The sequence below is a fragment of the Tursiops truncatus genome, chromosome 13, assembly GCF_011762595.2.
Source record: "Tursiops truncatus isolate mTurTru1 chromosome 13, mTurTru1.mat.Y, whole genome shotgun sequence".
Taxonomy (NCBI): Eukaryota; Metazoa; Chordata; class Mammalia; order Artiodactyla; family Delphinidae; genus Tursiops; species Tursiops truncatus.
Window position 1 is genome coordinate 25167141 of NC_047046.1, and position 19241 is coordinate 25186381.

Here is a 19241-nt window from a genome sequence, read left to right on the forward strand (position 1 = left end):
CCTGGCATCTCAGCTTCCCTGCAGGGAGCAGGGGGTCCCAGTTCCTCCCCACAGCCGGGTGGGGTACGGGAGCAAGTGACTTCCTGCTGGTGCCTGCTGCAGGCCGGCTGTGTGGGCGCTGGGGGAGGGCTCCCTCTCAGGAAGGGTGGGAGCTGTCAGACACAGCTCCGTGGGGATCCCTTTTGGAGGGAGGAGGGGAAGGGGGAAGGAGGAGGGGAAGGGAGAGTTGGGGAGGAGGAGGAGGCAGGAGGTGAAGGGGGAGAGGGGGAGGGGAAGGGAGAGAGGGAGAGGGGAAGGAGGAGGGAGGGGCCTAGCCTCAGGCAAGTTAACCCTGGGGGTGGGGTGGGAGCTGAGGCCAGGACCCCGGTCTCCCCTTGGCCTGGCTCTCTGGGCCCCTGGGTCAGTCTGAGGGCTCCAGACGTGCTTCCGCCTTGGGCTGGGGACCAGGAAAGGAGCCGCCCGGCCCCACCGGCCCCTACCCTTTCACTCTCGATATTTACATAATCTCTTCTTTGTATATCTTCCTCCAATTGGTGCCGGTGAGGAGACTGAGGCCCAGACAGGGAGGGGGCGGTTAGGTCACCGGGAGAGGCATCTTCTGGGAGCCTCCAAGGTCAGGGTATGGGGGGAACCCAGGCCTAGGACTCACTTGGGCTCTGCCACCTGGGCCCGGGGTCTGGACAAGCAGACAGTGGCGGTTTCTCAAGACGTCTGAAGGAGACAGGGTCCTGGACCCCTCAGGGAACTGAAGGTAGCGGGGCACAGGCTTTGGCCACATGACCGGCCTTGGCCGCGGAGGTCGGCCAGCCTTGTTCCCTGGTCACCGCCGCCTCGCAGCTGCTCCAGAGAGCTGGGCTGCCACAGGTGTCGGGAGCCAGCCGCGGGAGTTGGAACCAGAAGTCCCAAGTGGATTACTGGTTGTTCAGAGCACTTCTGTGGGCAGGTGCCCTGGGTGTGGACACTGAGGTCCCCAGCCAGCCTGGGGGCCGGTGCTGGGACTCGCCCGGGCCCAGAGCACAGCTTAGGGAAGGAAGCTCCTGGGGAGGGACCGAGGTGTCCTGCGCCCCAGCCAGGAAGGGCCCTGGGAGATGGCTAGGCTGCTCCCAGGAAGGGGGTCTGTGGACCGGGGGAAGGAAGGTGGCCACCTCCTCTCCCCAGCCTGAACCAGAAGCCAGGAGTGCAGCGTGGGGGCCCAGGGGGCTCAGCTGAGTAACTGCCGGTCCCCTCAGGCCCTGCGGCCTTGAGAAGGGCCTGAGTCAGTGCCAGTTCAGCGCCCTGGGTTCCCACGTGGCTCTGCCGGGCCTGGGCTGGGGACCCTGCAGTGTCCAGCCTCTTGGGCCTTTCTTCCCAGGCAGTGGGGGGTGGGGGCACAGCGTCCAGCCCACGAGGGGCACAGCGCAGCAAGAAGGGTCTCTGTCCCTCCCTGGCAGAGAAGGCCCCCAGAGCGGGACCGGCCCCCAGCTGTGGGGCTGGCGGCTGGGCCCCCACGGCACGGAGGGGCTTGACACTGTGAAGGGCAGGTGCTCCCACAGAACAGACGGGCTTGGAGCCGGGATGGTGGGGCCAACATCACTCTGCTGGGGCCCCACGTTTGTATCTCGCACCGAGCCCCCCGACTCGTGTGGCTGGTCCTGTCAGAAGGCGAGTATGGTGGGAGGTCAGCGCCACCCCCTGCCTCAGGCCCCTCCCCAGGGTGCCCATCACATTGGGGTGCAAGCCACCTCCTCAGCACGGCTGGGACCCTCCTGACCCTGACTCTGGAGGGACGTGCCCTCACCCCTGTGCTCCTTCCAGGCCCGGCTGCTGTCTCTCCCGGGAGCGTCTGCCCTGTGTGGCTCCCGCCTGCTCCCCGGGTGCCTGTGGGTCAGACCCTGACCTGGCCTGGGGGAGGAAGGCCCAGAAAGCCTGGACAGGGATCGCCACCCCAGGGGACAAAGAGGCCAAGACGACTGTTCCATCTTTATTAGAAAAGCAACCAAAAAAGGACCCTCCGCTGCCGTGACCCAGACAGAACCCGTGGAGGGTGGACGAGGCCGCCTGGCTGGGGGCGGTCACGTTTACAAAGAAAATCACTTCATAAAAAAGGAGGCGGGCCCTGCTGGGCTCCTGTGGCCTGTGGCCCTGTGGTCGGGACGCCCCACCGGGCGGGGCGTGGGGGGGGTGGTGGAGGTGGTGGTGCGTGGGGAGTGGCCCTCAGATGTCCATGTAGTCATCGTCCTCATCTGTCTCGCTCTCCAGCGAGGACTCCTGGCTCGATGTCTCCAGGACCTCCAGGGCCGGCTGGCACAGGCTCTCCTTCCTCACGTTGGCAGCCGACTGGGCAGACAGGATGGCTGACTGCACAGACCGGGTGAGGCAGTGGTCAGTGGCAGCCTGGCACCACCACCCCACCCCCACCCCCCACCCCCAGCCCTGTGTCCCACCCAGGACCTGCAGTCACCTTCAGCTTCTGTTTGGTCTCCTCTGAGATGCTGCCTTTGGGCGAGAGCAGGGTCGGGGTGGGCGGCGTGACGGTGATCTCAGGGGGGAACTTGGTGGTGGCCGAGGGGATGACCAGCTTTGGCATGTTGGGCAGGAGGCGTGATTTGGCCCGGCTGGGCTCAGCCTTGCCCGGGTGGCCCTCGGGTGGCTGGGCACTCCCACCACTGGGCACCTTGGAGCTGGCAACTGTGGGGTGGACCCAGTGGACTGAGCCGGGCTCTCGGCCTCCTGGGCCTGCCTGCCCCTCCCTTGCTTGGGGCTCATCCCCCGCAAACCCTGCACCACAGAGGCACCAAGACGCCTCCTCTGGCAGCGTCAGACCGCCCTACCCTCTCTCTTTAGGCCTGTGCTGGTTGCCAGGCTCCCAGGCCTCCTCCTGTCTCTCTGCCTCCCCGAGGGCCTGGCTCTGGCTCTGGCTCTGGGCTGTGGGGCACCCCCAAAAGCACAGTGTTCACTGGGTGCCCAGGGCTGGGACAAGGGCAAGCCCTGAACCTCCCAGGCACGCATGTGAGCTCTCAGACCATCCTAGTGAGGCAGGAGATAGACGAGCCCCCAGGGCGAACAGCTGGAGTTCGCTCCCTGTGGACAGATACTCCGAGATGAAAATAGCAGGACAATTGAGAAAGGAGGCTGGGCCCTGCCCAGATGAGGAATACAGGCCACATATTCCTCATTCGCAAGTCAAAGAGACCTTCCTGACTAGAAAGCTCCTTGGAGGTCACAAGGGGAGTGATGCTCCTACCCACACGGGTCTCTTCCCTAGAATCCATCTTGGCTGAGAGGCAGCACACAGGGGAGGATCCCGAGATACACCAAATACGGACTTGGAAGCAGGCAAATCAAGATGATTGGCCAAAGGAAACCCGGAAGAAATGCCCCATGTGATTCAAACTAGCAGGAGGGCGCCACTCTCTCTCTGAGCCCACCTGTGTGTCTATCCACATGTACTGTACACTTTTTCCTCCTAATAAACACTTTACTTGTTTCACTACTTTCCGTCTTTATGGGAATTCTTTTCTGCAAAGCCGAAGGGCCGGGGCCTTGTCACTAACCACTGGCCTAGTGGCTAGGGTTCAGCGCTCTCACTGGCCGGCAAGCAAAACCCTGCTTCGAGCGGCTGCAGGCCGAGGCCACCTGAGATCACTAGGACACACATTCTATTGGTCATTCCCGCCACAGGGAGGATGCTGGGGCTCAGAGCTGGCCACTCAGCCAGCATCCACTTTCCCCTCGCGCCTCAGGAAGAGCCGGAGCTGGGAGGCAGCAGTGTGGGCTGGCAGCCTCCGGGAGCCGCAGCCTGGCTGGTGTCCACATTCTTCCGCTGCTCCATGGCTTTAAAAGGAGCGGGGCTCACTCAGCCCCCATGCCCGACTCCCTCGGGCTGGCACCAAGCCCTGCTGTCCTGAGTGGGGTCTGCGAGAGGCCCCAGCCCTGAGGAGTCCCCGAGGGGCCTGGCTGGTTGAGGCGGCTGGTGGGAACGGGCTGTGACTCAGACACAGACACGGACACAGACATGACATGGATGCCCATCTGGCTCCGCCCAACCCGGCCGGCCCTCTGCCCACCCCTGCCTCCTCCCCGCCCCACGCCTGCCCCTCCCATGGACCCATCTGGGCACAGGCACCCCTCCCTCTCGGCTAGGCCACCTTGGCCTGGGCTCAGCACCTCCCGAGCTATTCCCCTCTGTGAGGCGGGGGTGGGGGTGGGGGTGGGGGGTCTCGGGCCCTTCCCTCCCCCGAGGAAGCTCTCCAGCCAGGCCTTCCCTGCCTGGCCTGCCTTTCTTGTCTACCTCACCCCCAGGCCCACGCCAGGCCCCTCTGTCGAGAAGCACCCGCTGACTGCTGGCCCTGGGGGCCGTGATGGGCTGCTCCCGACTGGCCTTACCCTGGCTGCAGGTGGGCTCAGCGCCTGTCCGGGGGACCGCCTCTGCTGGCCAGCAGTGCGGCTCTGCTGGAGGGCCCTCGGGGGCCGTCTTCACCTGCTCGCTGCACCGCGGCTCCTGGGGCAGGAAGCCCGTGCCCTCTGCCCCTCCTGCCAGCTCTTCTTCCTCTGTGGAGACACAGCACGGCTATGGGTGACACGCCCCCCACCCTTGGGATAGGGGCCTCCACCTCCACCATGGCCGCGCAGGGGCTCCGCTGGAACAATCGCCCGGGTGGGGCCAGGCTGCTACCAGCAGGAAACCGCTCACCCCTGTGGACATGCTATGAACCTGACACAGCGGAGGCCCCACCCCAGCTCACAGGAGTGGCCACTGGAACCGAACAATCCAGCTAAGGACAAAGTAGATGGAGCGGTGGCGGGCCTGGCGCCCTCCTGCCAGGCCACACCTTCCAGGTGTGAGGAGGGGGCTGTGAATCAGCCTCCGTGGTGCCAGGTGGTCAGTCGGCACAGGGGCGCCTGCCCCCAGGGCCCCCGGCCACGTCCGGCCTCTTTGCACTCCCATTCCTCCTCCTTCCCCTTGAGGCCCGGACTCTCCTGCCACGCCGGCCATGACCCCAACACCCAGCCGCTCCCCACTTGTGGTGACACTGGCCCCTCCCTGGCTGGGCAGGGGGACAGATGGGCCTCCTGCCTGTTGGCTCCAGTCCTGGAGGACAGCACCTGCCCTGCTGCCTGGCCGCGAGCCACGCCCTCCCTTCTCGGTTCTGACTGCCCGGCAGTCAGGGTCACAGCCTCTTCGTTCCCAGGGTCCAGCTCCACACGCTGCCACAGGCAGGGATGAGCCCCTCGGAGGCTCCAGAGCTGCCCTCCTGGGCCCCGCGGAGCAGGTGGAGCAGCAGGAATCCTGTGGCCCGTGGCAGGAATGGGTCACTGCACCGGGCACGCACCCACGATGCGATGCAGGCCCGGTGGCTGTCTGGTCCAGGGCCTTCCATAGGTGGCAAAGCCCTGCCTGGCTGGGCCCAACACTGAGGGCCTGGCCGAGCGACCTGGAGCGGCTGCTTGGGTTAGGGGAGCGGGCAGGGGGCTACCTTGCTGTGAGCAGTCTACAGGCCAGGCTGGCAGGAAGCGAAGTCTGCCCTCAGGGGGCAGGTATCAGTCCCTCCTGCCCCCAGGGCACGGTCCGGCCTCCCTTCTTGATGGGTGGCCAGAGGAGGAGGGACACTCGAGGCAGGGAAGTCCAGCAGAGACTCAAGCACGTGGAGAGGTGCTTCCTAGGCCAGGAGGCCCTGTGAGGAGGACCACGGCGGGGTGGTGGGGGTACCAACGGGGAGGGGACCTGCCTGGTGCCTCAGCCTTCAGGGAAGAGCTATCTGGGGCTCCCCGAGCCCCCAGGCCTCAGGCTCTGTGGAAGCAGGGGGACGGGCTGGAATCCTGAGCCATCGGGGTAACTCTCCCTGCTCCCTAGGTAAACTCACAGCCTGGCCGCTGAGTCCCCAAGGCCCAGTGTCCTGGAGGCGCCCCTGACCCAGGCTCAGACTCTCCCTGGCTTCTTGACTGGCACGAGGCCGGCACTGTGGCCCCCTCAACCCCGTCCGGCGGGCGGCACCCTGCACAGACAGGTGCTCCCTGCCCTGAGTCCTGACCCATCTGGTCCCACGGCCTGGAGCCCCCACTCCCCACCCCTGGAGCCCTGACCACCTCAGCAAGAGGGACCCTCAATCACTCATGGGCCAGGCACCGTCAGCAGGAAATCCAGTCCTGGCCTGTGGCGGGCAGACACCCAAGGAGACAGGGAGGTGAGCCGACGGGGGCAGCGATGGGCAGTGTCAGGGCCCCTCTTGGGGGACGCACAGTGGAGGAACTGAGGCCTCTAGCCAACAGCTGGCGAGAACCTGAGGCCACCAACAACCTGAGAGCGCCCAGGGGACCAGCTGATGGCCTGACGCCCCCGAAGTTCTGATCCTCTGGGACAGGAGTCAGGCGGCGGCGGCGACAGGCCAAGGGACGGCAGCCAGGTCTTCGTGGAGTGAGTGGCTTCCCCAGGCCGTGGATGGTCATTGCCGCCACCCTGTGAAGTCACCCCCAGCAGAACCCGCCTGTAGGGCCGTGCTCACCGTCTGCCACCGTTGCTCTGCTGGGTGTGGACAGCGAGACACATGGGACAGCAGAGAGGACGGGACGCCCAGGCCACTGGGTGGAGCCGCACCTGTGGCCCTTCGGCCTCAGAGGCTCCTCCCTAAACACTCGGCTGCAGGGGCTACCTCAGGGGAGGTGACCGTCTCAGGCCGCGGTCAGCACCGCTCTGACTGGCTGGGTAGAGGGTCCCTGCACTTCCCCACCTTCAGAGCAAACTAGGGACCCATGAGGTTGGGGGCCTGGGCCCTCAGCCTCCATCTGGGCAGAGCAGTCTGTGGGAGCAGCGCTCCTGGTCACGGCTAACCGGGCTTCCAGGTCTGGCTCCGGCCAGGCACTCCTGCTAGGGCTGACTGTCCCCTTGTTCAGATGGGTCAGGAAATGACATGGCCGAGCCTGCATGGCGGACAGTAGCACCCCAGCTGTGGCCCTCCACGTCGATGGCTCCTGGTGGACAGGTGAGCCTGGCCTTCGGGGACGAGCAGGGATGTGTGGGCAGGTGGGAGCCCGGCCCCGGGTCCGCGGAGCAGGGAGGGAGAGGCGCAGGGTGTGTGTGCGTGTGTTTGTTTGTCCTGAAGCGTCTGCCCTCCCTGGTCTGCTGGCTGCCCCCGCCCGTGGGCTGCCGTTCCCATTCCCAGTGGCATCTAGATTTGGAAGGAACTGGGGCTCCCTCCTGCCGACAGAGCCCCCAGCCCCATCCTTCCGCAGCCCCCGCCTCAGCCTGGCCGGCTTCCGTCTGCCTCGCCCCAGGGGCGCAGGAGCTGGGCAGGTCTGCCCCACAGCCCAGCAGGCACCCAGGACTGCTCACAGGCCTGAGAGGTCTCATGTGCACTGGGGTCAGGACCCCCTCCCCACTCCTGAATCCTCGTGGGAGGAGAAACATGGTGAGGTGGGTGCCGTGAGGGTGAGGTGGGGTGGAGACAGCTTCTCAGGGATCACCAGGCTGGAGGCGCCCACACTCTCCATGCAATGAGCAGGACTTGCCGCTGGCTGGCAACGGGGTCTGGGCCCTGCTCTGGCCCAGCCGGGCCTCACCACCAGGTGAAGGGGATGGGACTCACCTGGGCCCGAAGAGGACATGCTGGGGGTGGCCTCGGGCCTGTGTGGCCGTGGGGGCCCGGGATCCTTGGACGGGTCTGGGGTAGAGCCTGACGCCGAGGGAGGACAGGTGATAACAGCCGGGGCGGCAGCCTGCGCAGGACGAGGCTTGGTGTGGCTATCGCTGGGCCGCTGCGGGGTGTCCGTCGGCGTGGGGTCGGGGGCTGCAGGGGCCACAGCTGTAGGGAAGAAGTTCTCTCGGCTGTCCTTAGGGTTCTTTGGGGTGGTGGGTGTGTCCCCTGCAGCCTGGGAGGACAAAGGGGAGGTGAGGGAGGTCAGCTGGGCAGGCCTGAGTCCACGCTATCCCCCAGGACACCTGTCATGGTGCCCCGCTCTGGGCCCCAATGCTAGCAGGGAGGCCCACTCTGCCAACTCGGGACACCGCTGGGGGCCCAGAGTCCGTCCCTAGGAGAACTTCCAGGCCACGCTGGCAGGGGCTCAGTGGAGGGGCATCAGGCTGGCCGGGATCTTCACCCTCCCACTCCTGGGTGCCAGCCTGGGAGGAACATGCCAGCCATGACCCGGGGCACAGGCTGGTGGCCCCCTCCAAGACTGACTGCAGTATGGGAGGTCAGTCTTGGAGGGCGACTTCCCAAGGCCACTGGTGGAGGGGTCCTGAGACAGCCGGGATGACACCGCCAGAGTCAGCTCCTGGGCTTTGTGCAGCCCCAAAGCCACAGCACCCGAGGCGGCCCCAAGCGTGGCCCCTGCCGGCAGCCTGGCCTCGGCTGCCCCGTGGTTCCCCCACCACAGGCCGTCGGTTCTCAGGGAGCCGGGCCCTTCAGGACCTCCCCATCCTTGTGCACACAGTTCCCTCTGCCGCTAGGCCTTTTCCACTTTGCACCTGAAGCCCACTCCCCAGGCGGTGCGAGGGCCACGGCTCCCTGAGAGCAGCTGCGAGGTGGGGCAGGGGCTCCGCGCGGCCTCTGGCAGCAGAGCTGAGGGCTGCACCCCAGTGCCTGAGCCACACCCCAGCCTCACCATACTTGGAGCCAGCCCACACCAGGGCCGTGGGGACCCCTGCCCGGGGCTGCGAGTGCGGGAGCCTCACGCCTGCTGGGAGCATGCCCCATCCCCAGCTTCACGGGGTGCGGTCAGCCCGGCGACTCTGCTGTGCAGTGAGTGTCTGGGATGAGCCCAGACCTCCAGTGGGAGGGTGGGCAGGACAGGACCTGTCTGTTGTGGGCAGACGCATGGGGAAGGTGGGTGCTGTGTCCCTATCCTGCGGGAGCCACGGGTGATGGCACTCAGCCTCTAATTATGTCCCGAGCACCCTCCTGGCATGTGCCGGGCTGCGTGGCAACTCGGAAATGCCTCCAGCAAAATGGACACAAAATGGGTGGGAGCAGTGGCTCCCAGGGCCACGGCCGCCTCCCCCGCAGCACTGGCCAGAGGCGGGTCCAGGACAGCTGTGACCGACATGGTTGTCATCCCTGAGGTCGCTTCCTAGGCTCCTCTGACAGGCCAGGTCCCAGCTGGGTGCTGGTCCTCCGTGGGCCTCCATCTCCCCGTGTCCCCTCCTTGCCCTTGGCTCCTGCCAACTGCGCACCCCCTTTCACCTCAGACCAGAGACCAGTTAAGGGGGAAGCTGTCTGGGGGTTTCCTGTGTGGTTCTATCATTTCAAGCACCTTAAAAGTCTGCATCAGAAACAGCCCTCCTTTCTCTGGAGTGATCACTGCCCACCTGCCCCAGTCTGGGTTGGTGGAGGAGGCAGGAGGGGGACCCCTGGGCCCGACCCTGCTCTGGGGCACTGGGCAGTCATTTCTGTCCCGCAGAGCAGAGGTTGTGACGAGGTGGCTGCACTGTGAACTCTGCTGCCTTGGCAATAGCAGGGCGGTGGGGACTGCCGGCAGGGGGACACCTGCCTCCAGGGATTCCTGCCCTCAGCTGGGGGTCTGGCCCTCCTATGTGGCCCACAGCCCACTTGGTGAAGGTTGAACCCCTGGGCTTCCTCAGACCCAGAACCCAGGTGGGGCAGTGGCCCGATGCCCCACTCCACTGAGAAAAAGCCCATCTGGACACCGAGGGACAGCCAGCCGCTGAGGGACTAGGACACGACTCCCCGGCTGCAGCTGGAAGCCCACTGCCCTGAGCTCCTGCCTCTGGACTCCCTCATGACACCCTTCCCCAGGGGGCCCAAGGAAGAGTGATGACTGGGAAGGTCGGGCCTGCTGCTGGGGCAGGGCAGTCAGGCCACCCCTGGGGACAAAGAGGCCGCACCTACCCAAATGGCACGTACCTGCTCTTTGACCTAGTGACCTGGCCCGGGATCATCCCCACCTGTGGCTCACCTGACCTGGCCCCTGCCCCAGCCCACCCTCTCCACCCAACAGCAGGGAGTCTTCCCAAAACACGATGCTGGACAAACACCAGGACCCCCGCCCACCCTGCTCCTATCAGCCCCGTATCCCAGCTCCACCTCTGTGCGGAGGAGCAACCTTTCCAGTTGAAGTCGACTAAGTAGGGAACATCCTCCCTGTTTAGAGAAAAGGTGCGGGGGTGAGGGGACCTTTGTGTCACACGCCCAGTCAGAGCTGGGGTCTGGTGCACCCCCAGGCGGGTTGTCAGGGGCTCCTTCAGGGCCTGAGGCTCAGCTGCCCATCTCCCCTGGGCCCACCTGACCAGCCTGCAGCCCGGGGCGGGCTCTGCACGACGAGGCTGGCACAGGCAGGGTCACGCTTACCTGTCTCTGGGCGGCGGCCCCAAGGTGGACCTGACAGAACTTCACGGCCTGCTCCAGGGCAGCCTCCTCGTCCACCTGAGCAAGGAGATGCCCAAGGTCAGAGGGCAGGGGCCTCGGAGGCCAGCCTTCCCCCGGCCCCTGGTGTTTGAGGACAGCTCCCAGGGTGAGCTCTCCCACTGCTGCTCCCCCCAGGACCCCAGCCCTGTCTCCCAGGCCCATCTGCCAGGGGCACCGCTCTGGGCCCAGATGGCCAAGCCAGGTTCATGTCTGTGGCTGTGCTATTTCATCCTCGGGGGCTGAGGCTGGCAGACTCTGAGCCAGAACCTGCCCCTCATGGGGGCGATGAGGCCGGAGAGACCTGGGGGCCGCCCGGGATGAGCAGCAGACAGGGCATGAGGGAGACAGCCAGCCTGGCGTGGCGAAAGGGCCCGCCCTCACCAGCAGGGAATGCAGGGCTTTTTTTCTAGTTTATCAGCAACAAAAAAAGTTACTGCTGGGTGCTTGTGAGGTGGTGATAAGACAGACACACTCACAAGCTGCAGTGCAAATTAACACAAGTTAAAAGGAAAACAGTGTATCAAGATGGTCACCCTGTATGAACCAGTCACAGTGCAGGGTTCTTCCTGTGGAAAGAACCTATTTTTCTCTAGATAGAGAAAAAAACGTGTGCCTAATGGAGTTTTTTTTAAAAGAAACAGAATAAGAAGGGCTCCTCCACTGCAGCCCCCTACTCGGGGGCCCCGACTCCCTGTGCCAGACTTGACGAGATTTCTGCAAAGCGGCTTCCTTTCCTTTAGGGGTGAATATATACATTTAAAAGCATGTTGTTTTCCTTTTGCTTTTTGGTATCTGTTTCCCCAGCTTTACTAACGTTTAGTTGACAAATAAAATTGTAACATATCTGAACCTATCTCGTGCTCACAGTAGAAAACCTCAGAGGTGACCAGGAATGACTCTGAAAGCCCACCCTGGGGGGCCTGGCCGTGATCATGCTTGGGAACAGAGCCGCCAGGCCCGCCCCAAGGCCACCCACCTGCCTGATGAGCATGTAGCTCTCGGACATGATCCTCTCGATGCGGCCCAGGTCATAGGCCACGCCCTTCTGGCCCTGCTGCCACACTCGGTAGGCGTCCAGCAGGAGGGTCTTGCCGGACTCTGTGTCCTCCAGGAGCTTCCTCTTGCGGCTAGGCCGTGGAGGTGCCTCCTCGGGGTGGCTGCCTGTCCTGGGTCCAGGGGTGGCGGCCGGGGCAGCGGCGGCGGCTGGTGGGGCCGGTGTGGGCGGGCTGGGCTGCTGCCGGGCGCTGATGCTCAGCTCCTCCAGGGACAGCTCGGCTGGCCGGCTCTCGGGGCCCCAGTCTCTTGGGGGGCGGCCTGGCTGCAGGGGTGGCACCCGCTCCGAGTCTGAGCCACGGGTGGCGGCCTCCCCCGTGTCCATGGGCTCTGTGGGGCCTGCCCGGGGGCTCTCATTGTCCTTGCGCTCCCCGCCCTGGTCTGCACCATCTCCTGCATCCACAGCCACAGGCCGGTGGTTGTGGGGGCCTGCTTTGCCCCCTGGCTCGGCCCCTGGCCCTGAGCCATCAGCCAGAGGAGGCTTCTTGGGGTGCGGGAGGCCTTCCTGGCCACCCTCAGGACTGGCCTTGTGGGAGACGTCGGTGGTCATCCTGGCTCCAGGGAAGCCACAGGCCTTGGGCCCTGGGCGTTCTGACCCCTGTGAGGAAACCAATGGTAAGACTCAGTGTGTCTGGTGTTTCTGCCACAAGAAAGCACCCTTGGGCGCCAGGTTTGCCCACCCACCGAGGCCACTCAGGCTCTGCCCATCTGCCCGCTGGCCAGGGCTGGGCCTGGAGAGCTGCCTGGGAAGGCCCTCCCGACTCTGAAGCTCTGGCCTTGACGGGGGCTGATGAGGCCTTGGAGATGGCTCTGCTCTTGAGGACCAGCTGGCCCTCGCCAAATGGCTTCTCTATGTGCGGGCGCCTCGCGGGGAAGTGACCTGCCAGGGCCACCAAGCGTGCTCACTGCAGAGCCGAGTCCACCCTGAGCCCCTGCACCAGGGCCCAGCCAGTTCTGCTGGGCAGCGGGGCATTGTAGCCAGATGGCCCTGGCTCCCAGCGGCCCCGCCTGCTAGGCTGGTGACCAGCCTCCGGGCCCTCAGGGTACCCAGCTGTGACGAGGGACCGTGTGTGCACCAGCTCCTGGGGGTTGGCGGGTGAGGGTGCGGGGCCACTGGCTTTGCCATCTGCTCCACTGTGAGAGCTGCTGTCTCCTGAGCTGGTCCTGCCGGGCGGGGCTGCCTCAGGAGCCTCACCACCTTCCTCACCAACCACGAGCTCACTTTAGCCAAGCGCGTCAGTGCCTCACACGAGGTGATTGCGAGGTCATCTTTGAACTGACCTTCCCACCTGGGGAGGCAGGTGAGTACTGCCCACAGGTGGGGGTGTGGGGACCTGCCCAGGGTGGGCGGGGTGTACCTCCGAGAGCTCACTCAGTGTGTCCTCCAGCACCTTCACAGTGAGGATGAAGGCCCGCTGAGCCAGGACCTGGCGGTCGGCATCTCGCAGATACTTCCTGCAGGCATGCGGGGGTGGCCAGAGCATCAGAGCTGGATGGCGGCCCGTGCCCCTCCGAGTCCCACCCGCCTGGGGTCTGCTCCCCAGAAGTGTTCCCCGAGCCTCCTCCTCCTCGCCCAGCACTGTGTCCTGGGCCCCCCTGAGCTGGGCTGTGACCCCAGGGGCGGGGCCGGGCAGGCCAGGCTCAGTGAGCTTGGGGGCCCCCGGCTTCTCTCCCACAAGCCCATCTCCAGGGAGCTTCAGGCCCCTGCTGAAGCCCCCACCCTAGCCCCTGGCACGGCACAGGTGAGTGAGACAGCGGAGAGGTGAGGCATGGTGCTGGCAGCAGGAGGCCTTGCAGTCGGGCCACTCCACGTCTGAACTGTGTCTCTCCTGGGACCCCCCTCCCCCCAACCACTGCAAGTGGCGGCTATCCCTCAGTCCTATCTGTCCCAAGAGGTCTCTGGTTACCTCTGAAGCCCAGGCCCCCTGTGGCTCAGCCCACTATTACTGGCCTTCACCTGGGGACCCTGGCTGTCATTCGGACACCTGTTGTCCCCACGAGCTGACAGCATCCCCAGGCGCCCCGAGCTGGGGGAAGCAGAAGGGCTAGCTTGTCCAGAGTCTCAGTGGGGAAACCAAACCCAGTGGGGAGAGCCCGTGCTTGCCCCGGGGAGTCTGGGGCAGGGGCGCTGGTGTTTGGTTTCCAGACAGCGGGACAGAGAGGGCCTTGAGGAGAAGGACTGGGCTGGGCTCCCTGCTCGTGTAGACGCCCCAGGCAGACGGGGCCGAGCGGCTCCAGGCAGTACGTGCTTGTGCTCTGAGCCACGGCAGTGTCAGCCGCCGCCGCGGGGCTGACCGCACGCTGGACTGGGCCGGCCGGCCGGGCGGCTGCACTCACTTGCCCTGGTCCGGGGTCCGCTGCAGCATGGAGGAGACCTTCAGCAGGGTGCTGTGGTCCCGGAGCTGGGCCAGCACCTTGAGCAGCAGCACAATGGAGCGGTTCATGTGCCAGGCAAAGCTGCCCGGCCGGTCGATCTCGTCCACGGGGATCCGCCAGATGCCCTGCGGGATGGACGCGGCGGGCATGAGAGGAGGGCCGCTGCGACCAGAGCCTGCCCTGGGGCCCAAGGGGACGGGAGTACGGCCCCCCACCTGCTTCCTCCCACAGATGAGGGGCAAGGACGTGTGCATAGTTCTGCCCTCCTCTTCTGAAAGGCTGCACGGCCTCCGTTTACTTGATCGGCTTCCACGGGAAGCAAACGGGTTGCGCCTGGTCAAATGGCAGGACTGGGAGAAGCCGGGGCCTACGTGTCTCCTGCACAGGTGCTGACTTAGCGTGGGACCTGTTCCTAGAGGGAAACTCTAGGAACTCGTGAGGCCGAGGGTCAAAAGGTGCCGCCATACCACGGCAGCTGTGCTGGCCAGACAGGCCCAGGCCTGGGCCCCACCCACGGCTCTCCCTCCTGCAGTGGCCAGAGACTCGCAGGCCTGCCGAAAATGACCAGCAGCTCCCAGGATGCCGGGTTCCCTCAACACACCTTTGCCAGCACTTTGCTCTGGCTGGGATCCCCTCCCCACTTCCCCCCTGGCTAACTCCACTGACTGACGGCTGAGCGGGGGCAGGACTGGCTCTGGGGAGCCCCACTGCCATCTCCCCCCTGGCCATGCTTAGCCCACCGCTGCACCCGGCACCCTGCCTATCACGAGCCCCAAGGTCTGGTTCCCTGAGGTGCCCCCCCACCAGCATGGGGTCTGACACCCGCTCAGACCCAGTCAAGGTGAGGTGAAGCCCAGGATGGCTGAGGGAGAGAATGACAAGTGAACAGAAGCTCACACCACTGAGCCATATCTCCGGGGCAGGTTCCCAGATGGGTCCCTGCAGCTGACCCCTGGAGAAACTCCTGCCCAGGAAGGACAGAGCCGTGAGCGCCGCCGCCTCTCCAACGTGCGGCCCACGGCAGGGTGTCCAGGCAGAGCCCCTCTCAGGGCCCTATTCCCGTGGGAGCTGGAGGATGGTCCACGGCACCCTCCCTGCTCCAGCAGCCCTGGGAAGGAAGCCAGAGCCCCTCCAGGCCTGAGCCATTTGGGCAAGAGAGGAGCTTGAGGGCTTCCCTGGTGGTGCAGTGGTTAAGAATCTGCTGCCAATGCAGGGGACACGGGTTCGAGCCCTGGTCCAGGAAGATCCCACATGCTGCAGAGCAACTAAGCCCGTGCGCCACAACTACTGAGCCTGCGCTCTAGAGCCCATGCTCCGCAACAAGAGAAGCCACTGCAACGAGAAGCCCATGCGCTACAACGAATAGTAGCCCCAGCTCGCCGCAACTAGAGAAAGCCCGTGCACAGCAACAAAGACCCATCGCGGCCAATAAATAAATAAATGTATAAAAAAAAGAAAAAAAAGAGAGGAGCTTGAAACCCTCAGGGCTGAGTCCCCGCAGCCTGCACGCCTGGTCCCCGGGCTCACAGTGGACACGGAGGGCCCGCCCGGGCAGGCTGGGCCCCCGTCCAGACAAAACCAGGGGCCCGAGGCCACCCTCTCCTGTGGCACTAACACCAATGCTGCATCTCCTACTGGGCGGGCGTGGCTTCTGCAGCAGTTCGGGGAAAGCTGCCACTGGAGAGGACGAGGGACAGCCAGAGTGGCCCAGGCACCCCGCCCCCAGGTGTGATGGCAGTGGCCAGGAGGGTGCCAGGCCCAGCAGTATAAGACCAAGGAAGGGCCCGCCCCACCAAGGCACTTCAGACATCACCGTGGTCCCCACCACAGCCTGCAAGGGGCGGTGACACAAGGCATCTACCTGGTTTTTTTTTCCCCCCTGGGGTGAGGGTGCCAAAACGAGCCGAGGCACACGCTGAGAAACGCCCTGGAGGGCACGGTGTCCCTCCCTTCCCCTGCCACAGTGGGCTAGCCTCCCGCCACTGCCAGCCCACTGGGAATTGCCAGGCAATGCCTCAAGGAAGACAATTTCCGGGTGACACTGAGAGGGGTCTGCCTGCCACCTGCCCTGTCACACGGAGGCAGTACCCGCTGCCCGGCTCACCCTCTGGGACTGCTCTCCCCGCCCGGCACTGACGGTCTGGTGCATCATGATCACGGACGTTTCCAGGCAGACAGCTGGCTGAACCTGCTTGCTGTGTAGGTGGGAAGCCTGGGCCAGCAAGGGGCAGCCCGCCCCCAGCCACACTGCTGGACAGCAGCCAGCCCGGAGGCATGGGGCCCCTCCCGCCTCAGCCACTGACTCAGCCTGCTGAGCAGCCCCTCCTCGGGCAGCCAGGACACAGCCACCAGGACAGGTCCAGTTTGCATCCCTTCACACAAGAGTTCAGCAGCAGAGGCCCCCATGCACTCACCCAGAGGGCACGTGTGCAGGCCCCAGGGAGGGCAGGGAGCGCACTGGGACCGAGAAGAATGGGGGCAGCAGTGCGTGAGAGGAAGACTGGCTGCGCTGGGGGGCCTGAAGGACAGGCCAAAGCAGGATCCCAGTGAGCAGGAGCCACGCAGCAGGCAGCCCACAAGGAGAGTCCGGGACAGGGTGCCTCGAGGGAGGGAGGCAGCTCTGGTGCCAGGCGGGGCTGGGGGGCCACGACTCAGGCTTCTTCCTCACTGTGCCCTCCCCCAGACTCCCCTCTCCCAGGCGGCAGGCACTCCATCCTGGCAGGGATGCCGCCTGCTTGGAGAGCCACGGGTGGTGCAGGGGGCGCAGCGGCAGCCTCAGAGCACTCAGAAATGCCAGGACTGTGCTCAGAGCTCACCCGTGTGCCAAAAGGCTCATCTGGAGTGTCCCAGCCGACCCTGCAGCCCATCAGAACGGCTCTGGGCTCCTGGCTGCCAGATGAGGTCACGGAGACAGACTGCAACCACCTGAATAATGCATGGAGCCCCAGACTCTGGGCTGAGTGCTTAATACCAGTTACCAAACCCTCCATGCAGCCCCAAAAGCCGGGCATCCTCCTGCTGCTCTTGAGGAAACCGAGCTGCAGCAGCTGAGCACCACAGCGGGGCAGGCCAGGGGTCCTGGGAGCTGGGGTGGGTTGCCCTACTTGGGGACTCTTAAAGACGTCCCCGAGGGAGCTGACGCTGGGTCAGTGGCATGGTGGGGTACCATCGAACGTGCCATCCACTTACAAGGGGGGCTGTGAAGCAAGGCGAGGCCAGAGCCTGGGCAGAAGGGCCATGAGGTTTTGGCCTCTGGTCACCGCAGCCTCGACAGGTGGTGCCCCAGGGAAGGGACGGACAGCAGATGGCCCCACTGGCATGGAGCACTGCTCCTGGCTGCCAGGCCAAGGGCGTGCTCAGGCCCATGGCTCACGCTGTCTCCAGCACATTGTGGTCTTAGGACAGCTCCTTCCTGGAGGGGCAGGGGCTCCTTTCCCCCCAGATTCATGATTGGCCGGCCAGTCCACACCTCCCTAACTGCCTCAGTGTGGGCCAGAAGGAGCGCCGGCTCCCTGCACCCCAGGAGGGCTGCCGGCACAGCCTCTTCATCCAACCCGGGGCCAACTCTGAGCCTGGCAGACGGAGGGCAGAGATCCAGACACAGTTCTGGTTCGCACGGCAAACCCAACCACCCTCTGCTGGGCCACCACTCGGGCCATTCTCCACGGCATACTTCAGGGTCGTTCCAGGCCTCCCGGCCCCATGTGTCACCTTCACGGACCCCACCTTTCAGTCAAGGCTCCTCCACTCCAAGGGCCCAGGCAAAGGCTCCCCAGGAAAACAAGGGGCCGGGAAATGCCAGGGCAGGAAAGAAGGCCGAGAGAGGCACGGCCCAGTCGGGCTCCACTACATCCGAGCCACACTCAGCCCCGGTGCCAGGCTTGTCTGGGAGGGGATGAGGCTCAGGCCATGGGGCCTGGGCGGAGACTCGGATTCGTGCTATGCCCACACCAGCAAGGACAGTCCGTGTGTGTAATCAACCCCGCCCAAGGCTGCCCAGTGACGCTGGGGTGGGACCAGGACACAGGGGCCAGACCCCTTTGTCCCCCACTCTCTGCGCCCTCCCTGAAGGCTCACAAGAAGTCAGCAATATGACCTGTGACTTACAGACGTAGAAGTGGGGGTGCAGAGAATTAGACAGTGACACCAAGTCACTTCAGTCTTCAGCCGGGGCCTTGGAAGCCCTGCCCTCAGAGGGACGGGGGGGAGCCAGCGCCCTCCCCAGCACCCTGAGGGCCTCAGAGCCTTTGTGAGCAAGTCCCTGGGGCCCTGTTGTGGGAGTCTTCCCGGAATCCTGGGCTCCTCCCGCTGTCCCCTGCTGCCCCACCCACGGGACTCAGATGTGGCCCCTTCCCCACTGTGCTGCCACCGGGGTCGTGCCCAGCCGGGGCACCAGGTGTGGCTCAAACAGAAGGACAGAGGAGAAAGTAACGACAGCTAGGAGCACCCAGAAAGGCCGAGAAGAAGCTGCGCCTAGGAGCCTCAGGTAGGAAGAGAGGAGGGAAAGGCGATAGGGGACCCACAGCAGGCCAGAAGGCGGGAAGAGGTAGAAGCAGGTGGCTGGGCAGGCAACCCAGAAGGGCCTGTGTCTGCTTGGTGCCTTCCCAGGCCCAGCCCAGCCTGAGCAAGGGCTGCCACAGGGTGGTGTCAAGGGCCGACCTAGCTCTCGTGGGCAGCAGCCAGTCCTGAATCCTGTCGCGCGGCCCCCCCAGACTCTGAGCTGCCGCCGGTGGGCAGGCAGGAGGGGCTGAGCCTCTCTTGCTTCCTGGCCCCTCCATGCCCTGAATAGAGCTGGCCTTCTGGGGGGCCACCAGGCAGGCCTGCACACCCTCCACAAAAGGAATGTTCCCGGTCAAGACCACAGACCCTGGTCCCAAGTCCCCACAACCTTGGTGCAGCTCTCGGGCGGCTCTGAGGGAGTTGCCAGCGCTGCATCTGAGCCAAGGCCTGGTCAAGCTGGGGGGGTCTGCGCCCCAGATGGAGCCCCCGCAGGTGCTAGGGAGGCCCCTGGGTCCCCCAGGGCAGCTCAGCCTGGCAACTGCACAGAAAGCCAAGTGCATCCCAGGGACTGGGGGGTCACACGGATGGGTCAGGCACACCCCCAAAGGGGTCCATGCTGGTGGGATAGGCAGACACAGATGGCTGCCATCCAGGGCGAGGGGACAGACGAGAGATTGGAATAAGAAAAAAGGAGCTAAGAGAGCAAGAACTTTGGGGAGGGGGTTGTACAGGAAAAGCCAGGGAGGAAGCCAGAAAGGAGCAGGAACCGGAGGAAGAGGGAGGGGAGCCCCTGCCAAGTGAGGGGAGATGGGCAGCCCCCTAGAGTCGACCTTGTGACCCAAGTGTCCTGAGCAGAAGGTACAGAGGAGCGTGAGTTCTTTCACCTTAATTTTTAACTCAGTAATGGAGCACGCGTATTTTCCTGCACCATCAAAAACTTCCCATCACTTAAAAGGACCCCAGTGCATCACC

At 64.9% G+C, this 19241-nt stretch overlaps 1 protein-coding gene across 12 annotated transcripts in view; it reads right to left on the reverse strand.

Annotated features, from left to right (window-relative positions):
* Positions 1-1947: 1947 nt before the first annotated feature.
* Positions 1948-19241, reverse strand: part of CABIN1 (calcineurin binding protein 1) — a 97944-nt gene continuing 80650 nt past the window's right edge. For 9 of the 12 annotated variants that reach the window (XM_073790357.1, XM_073790358.1, XM_073790353.1 and 6 more), the window contains 8 exons: positions 13731-13894; positions 12752-12848; positions 11317-11991; positions 10284-10358; positions 7563-7845; positions 4366-4530; positions 2441-2667; positions 1948-2337 (listed from right to left, as the gene is read on the reverse strand). In XM_073790357.1, the coding sequence (XP_073646458.1) occupies positions 2194-2337; positions 2441-2667; positions 4366-4530; positions 7563-7845; positions 10284-10358; positions 11317-11991; positions 12752-12848; positions 13731-13894 (1830 nt within the window). In that variant the 3' untranslated portion in view covers positions 1948-2193. The remainder of the gene's footprint in view (positions 2338-2440; positions 2668-4365; positions 4531-7562; positions 7846-10283; positions 10359-11316; positions 11992-12751; positions 12849-13730; positions 13895-19241) is intronic. The other 3 variants (XM_073790359.1, XM_033837329.2, XM_073790361.1) reach the window with 3 other exon arrangements.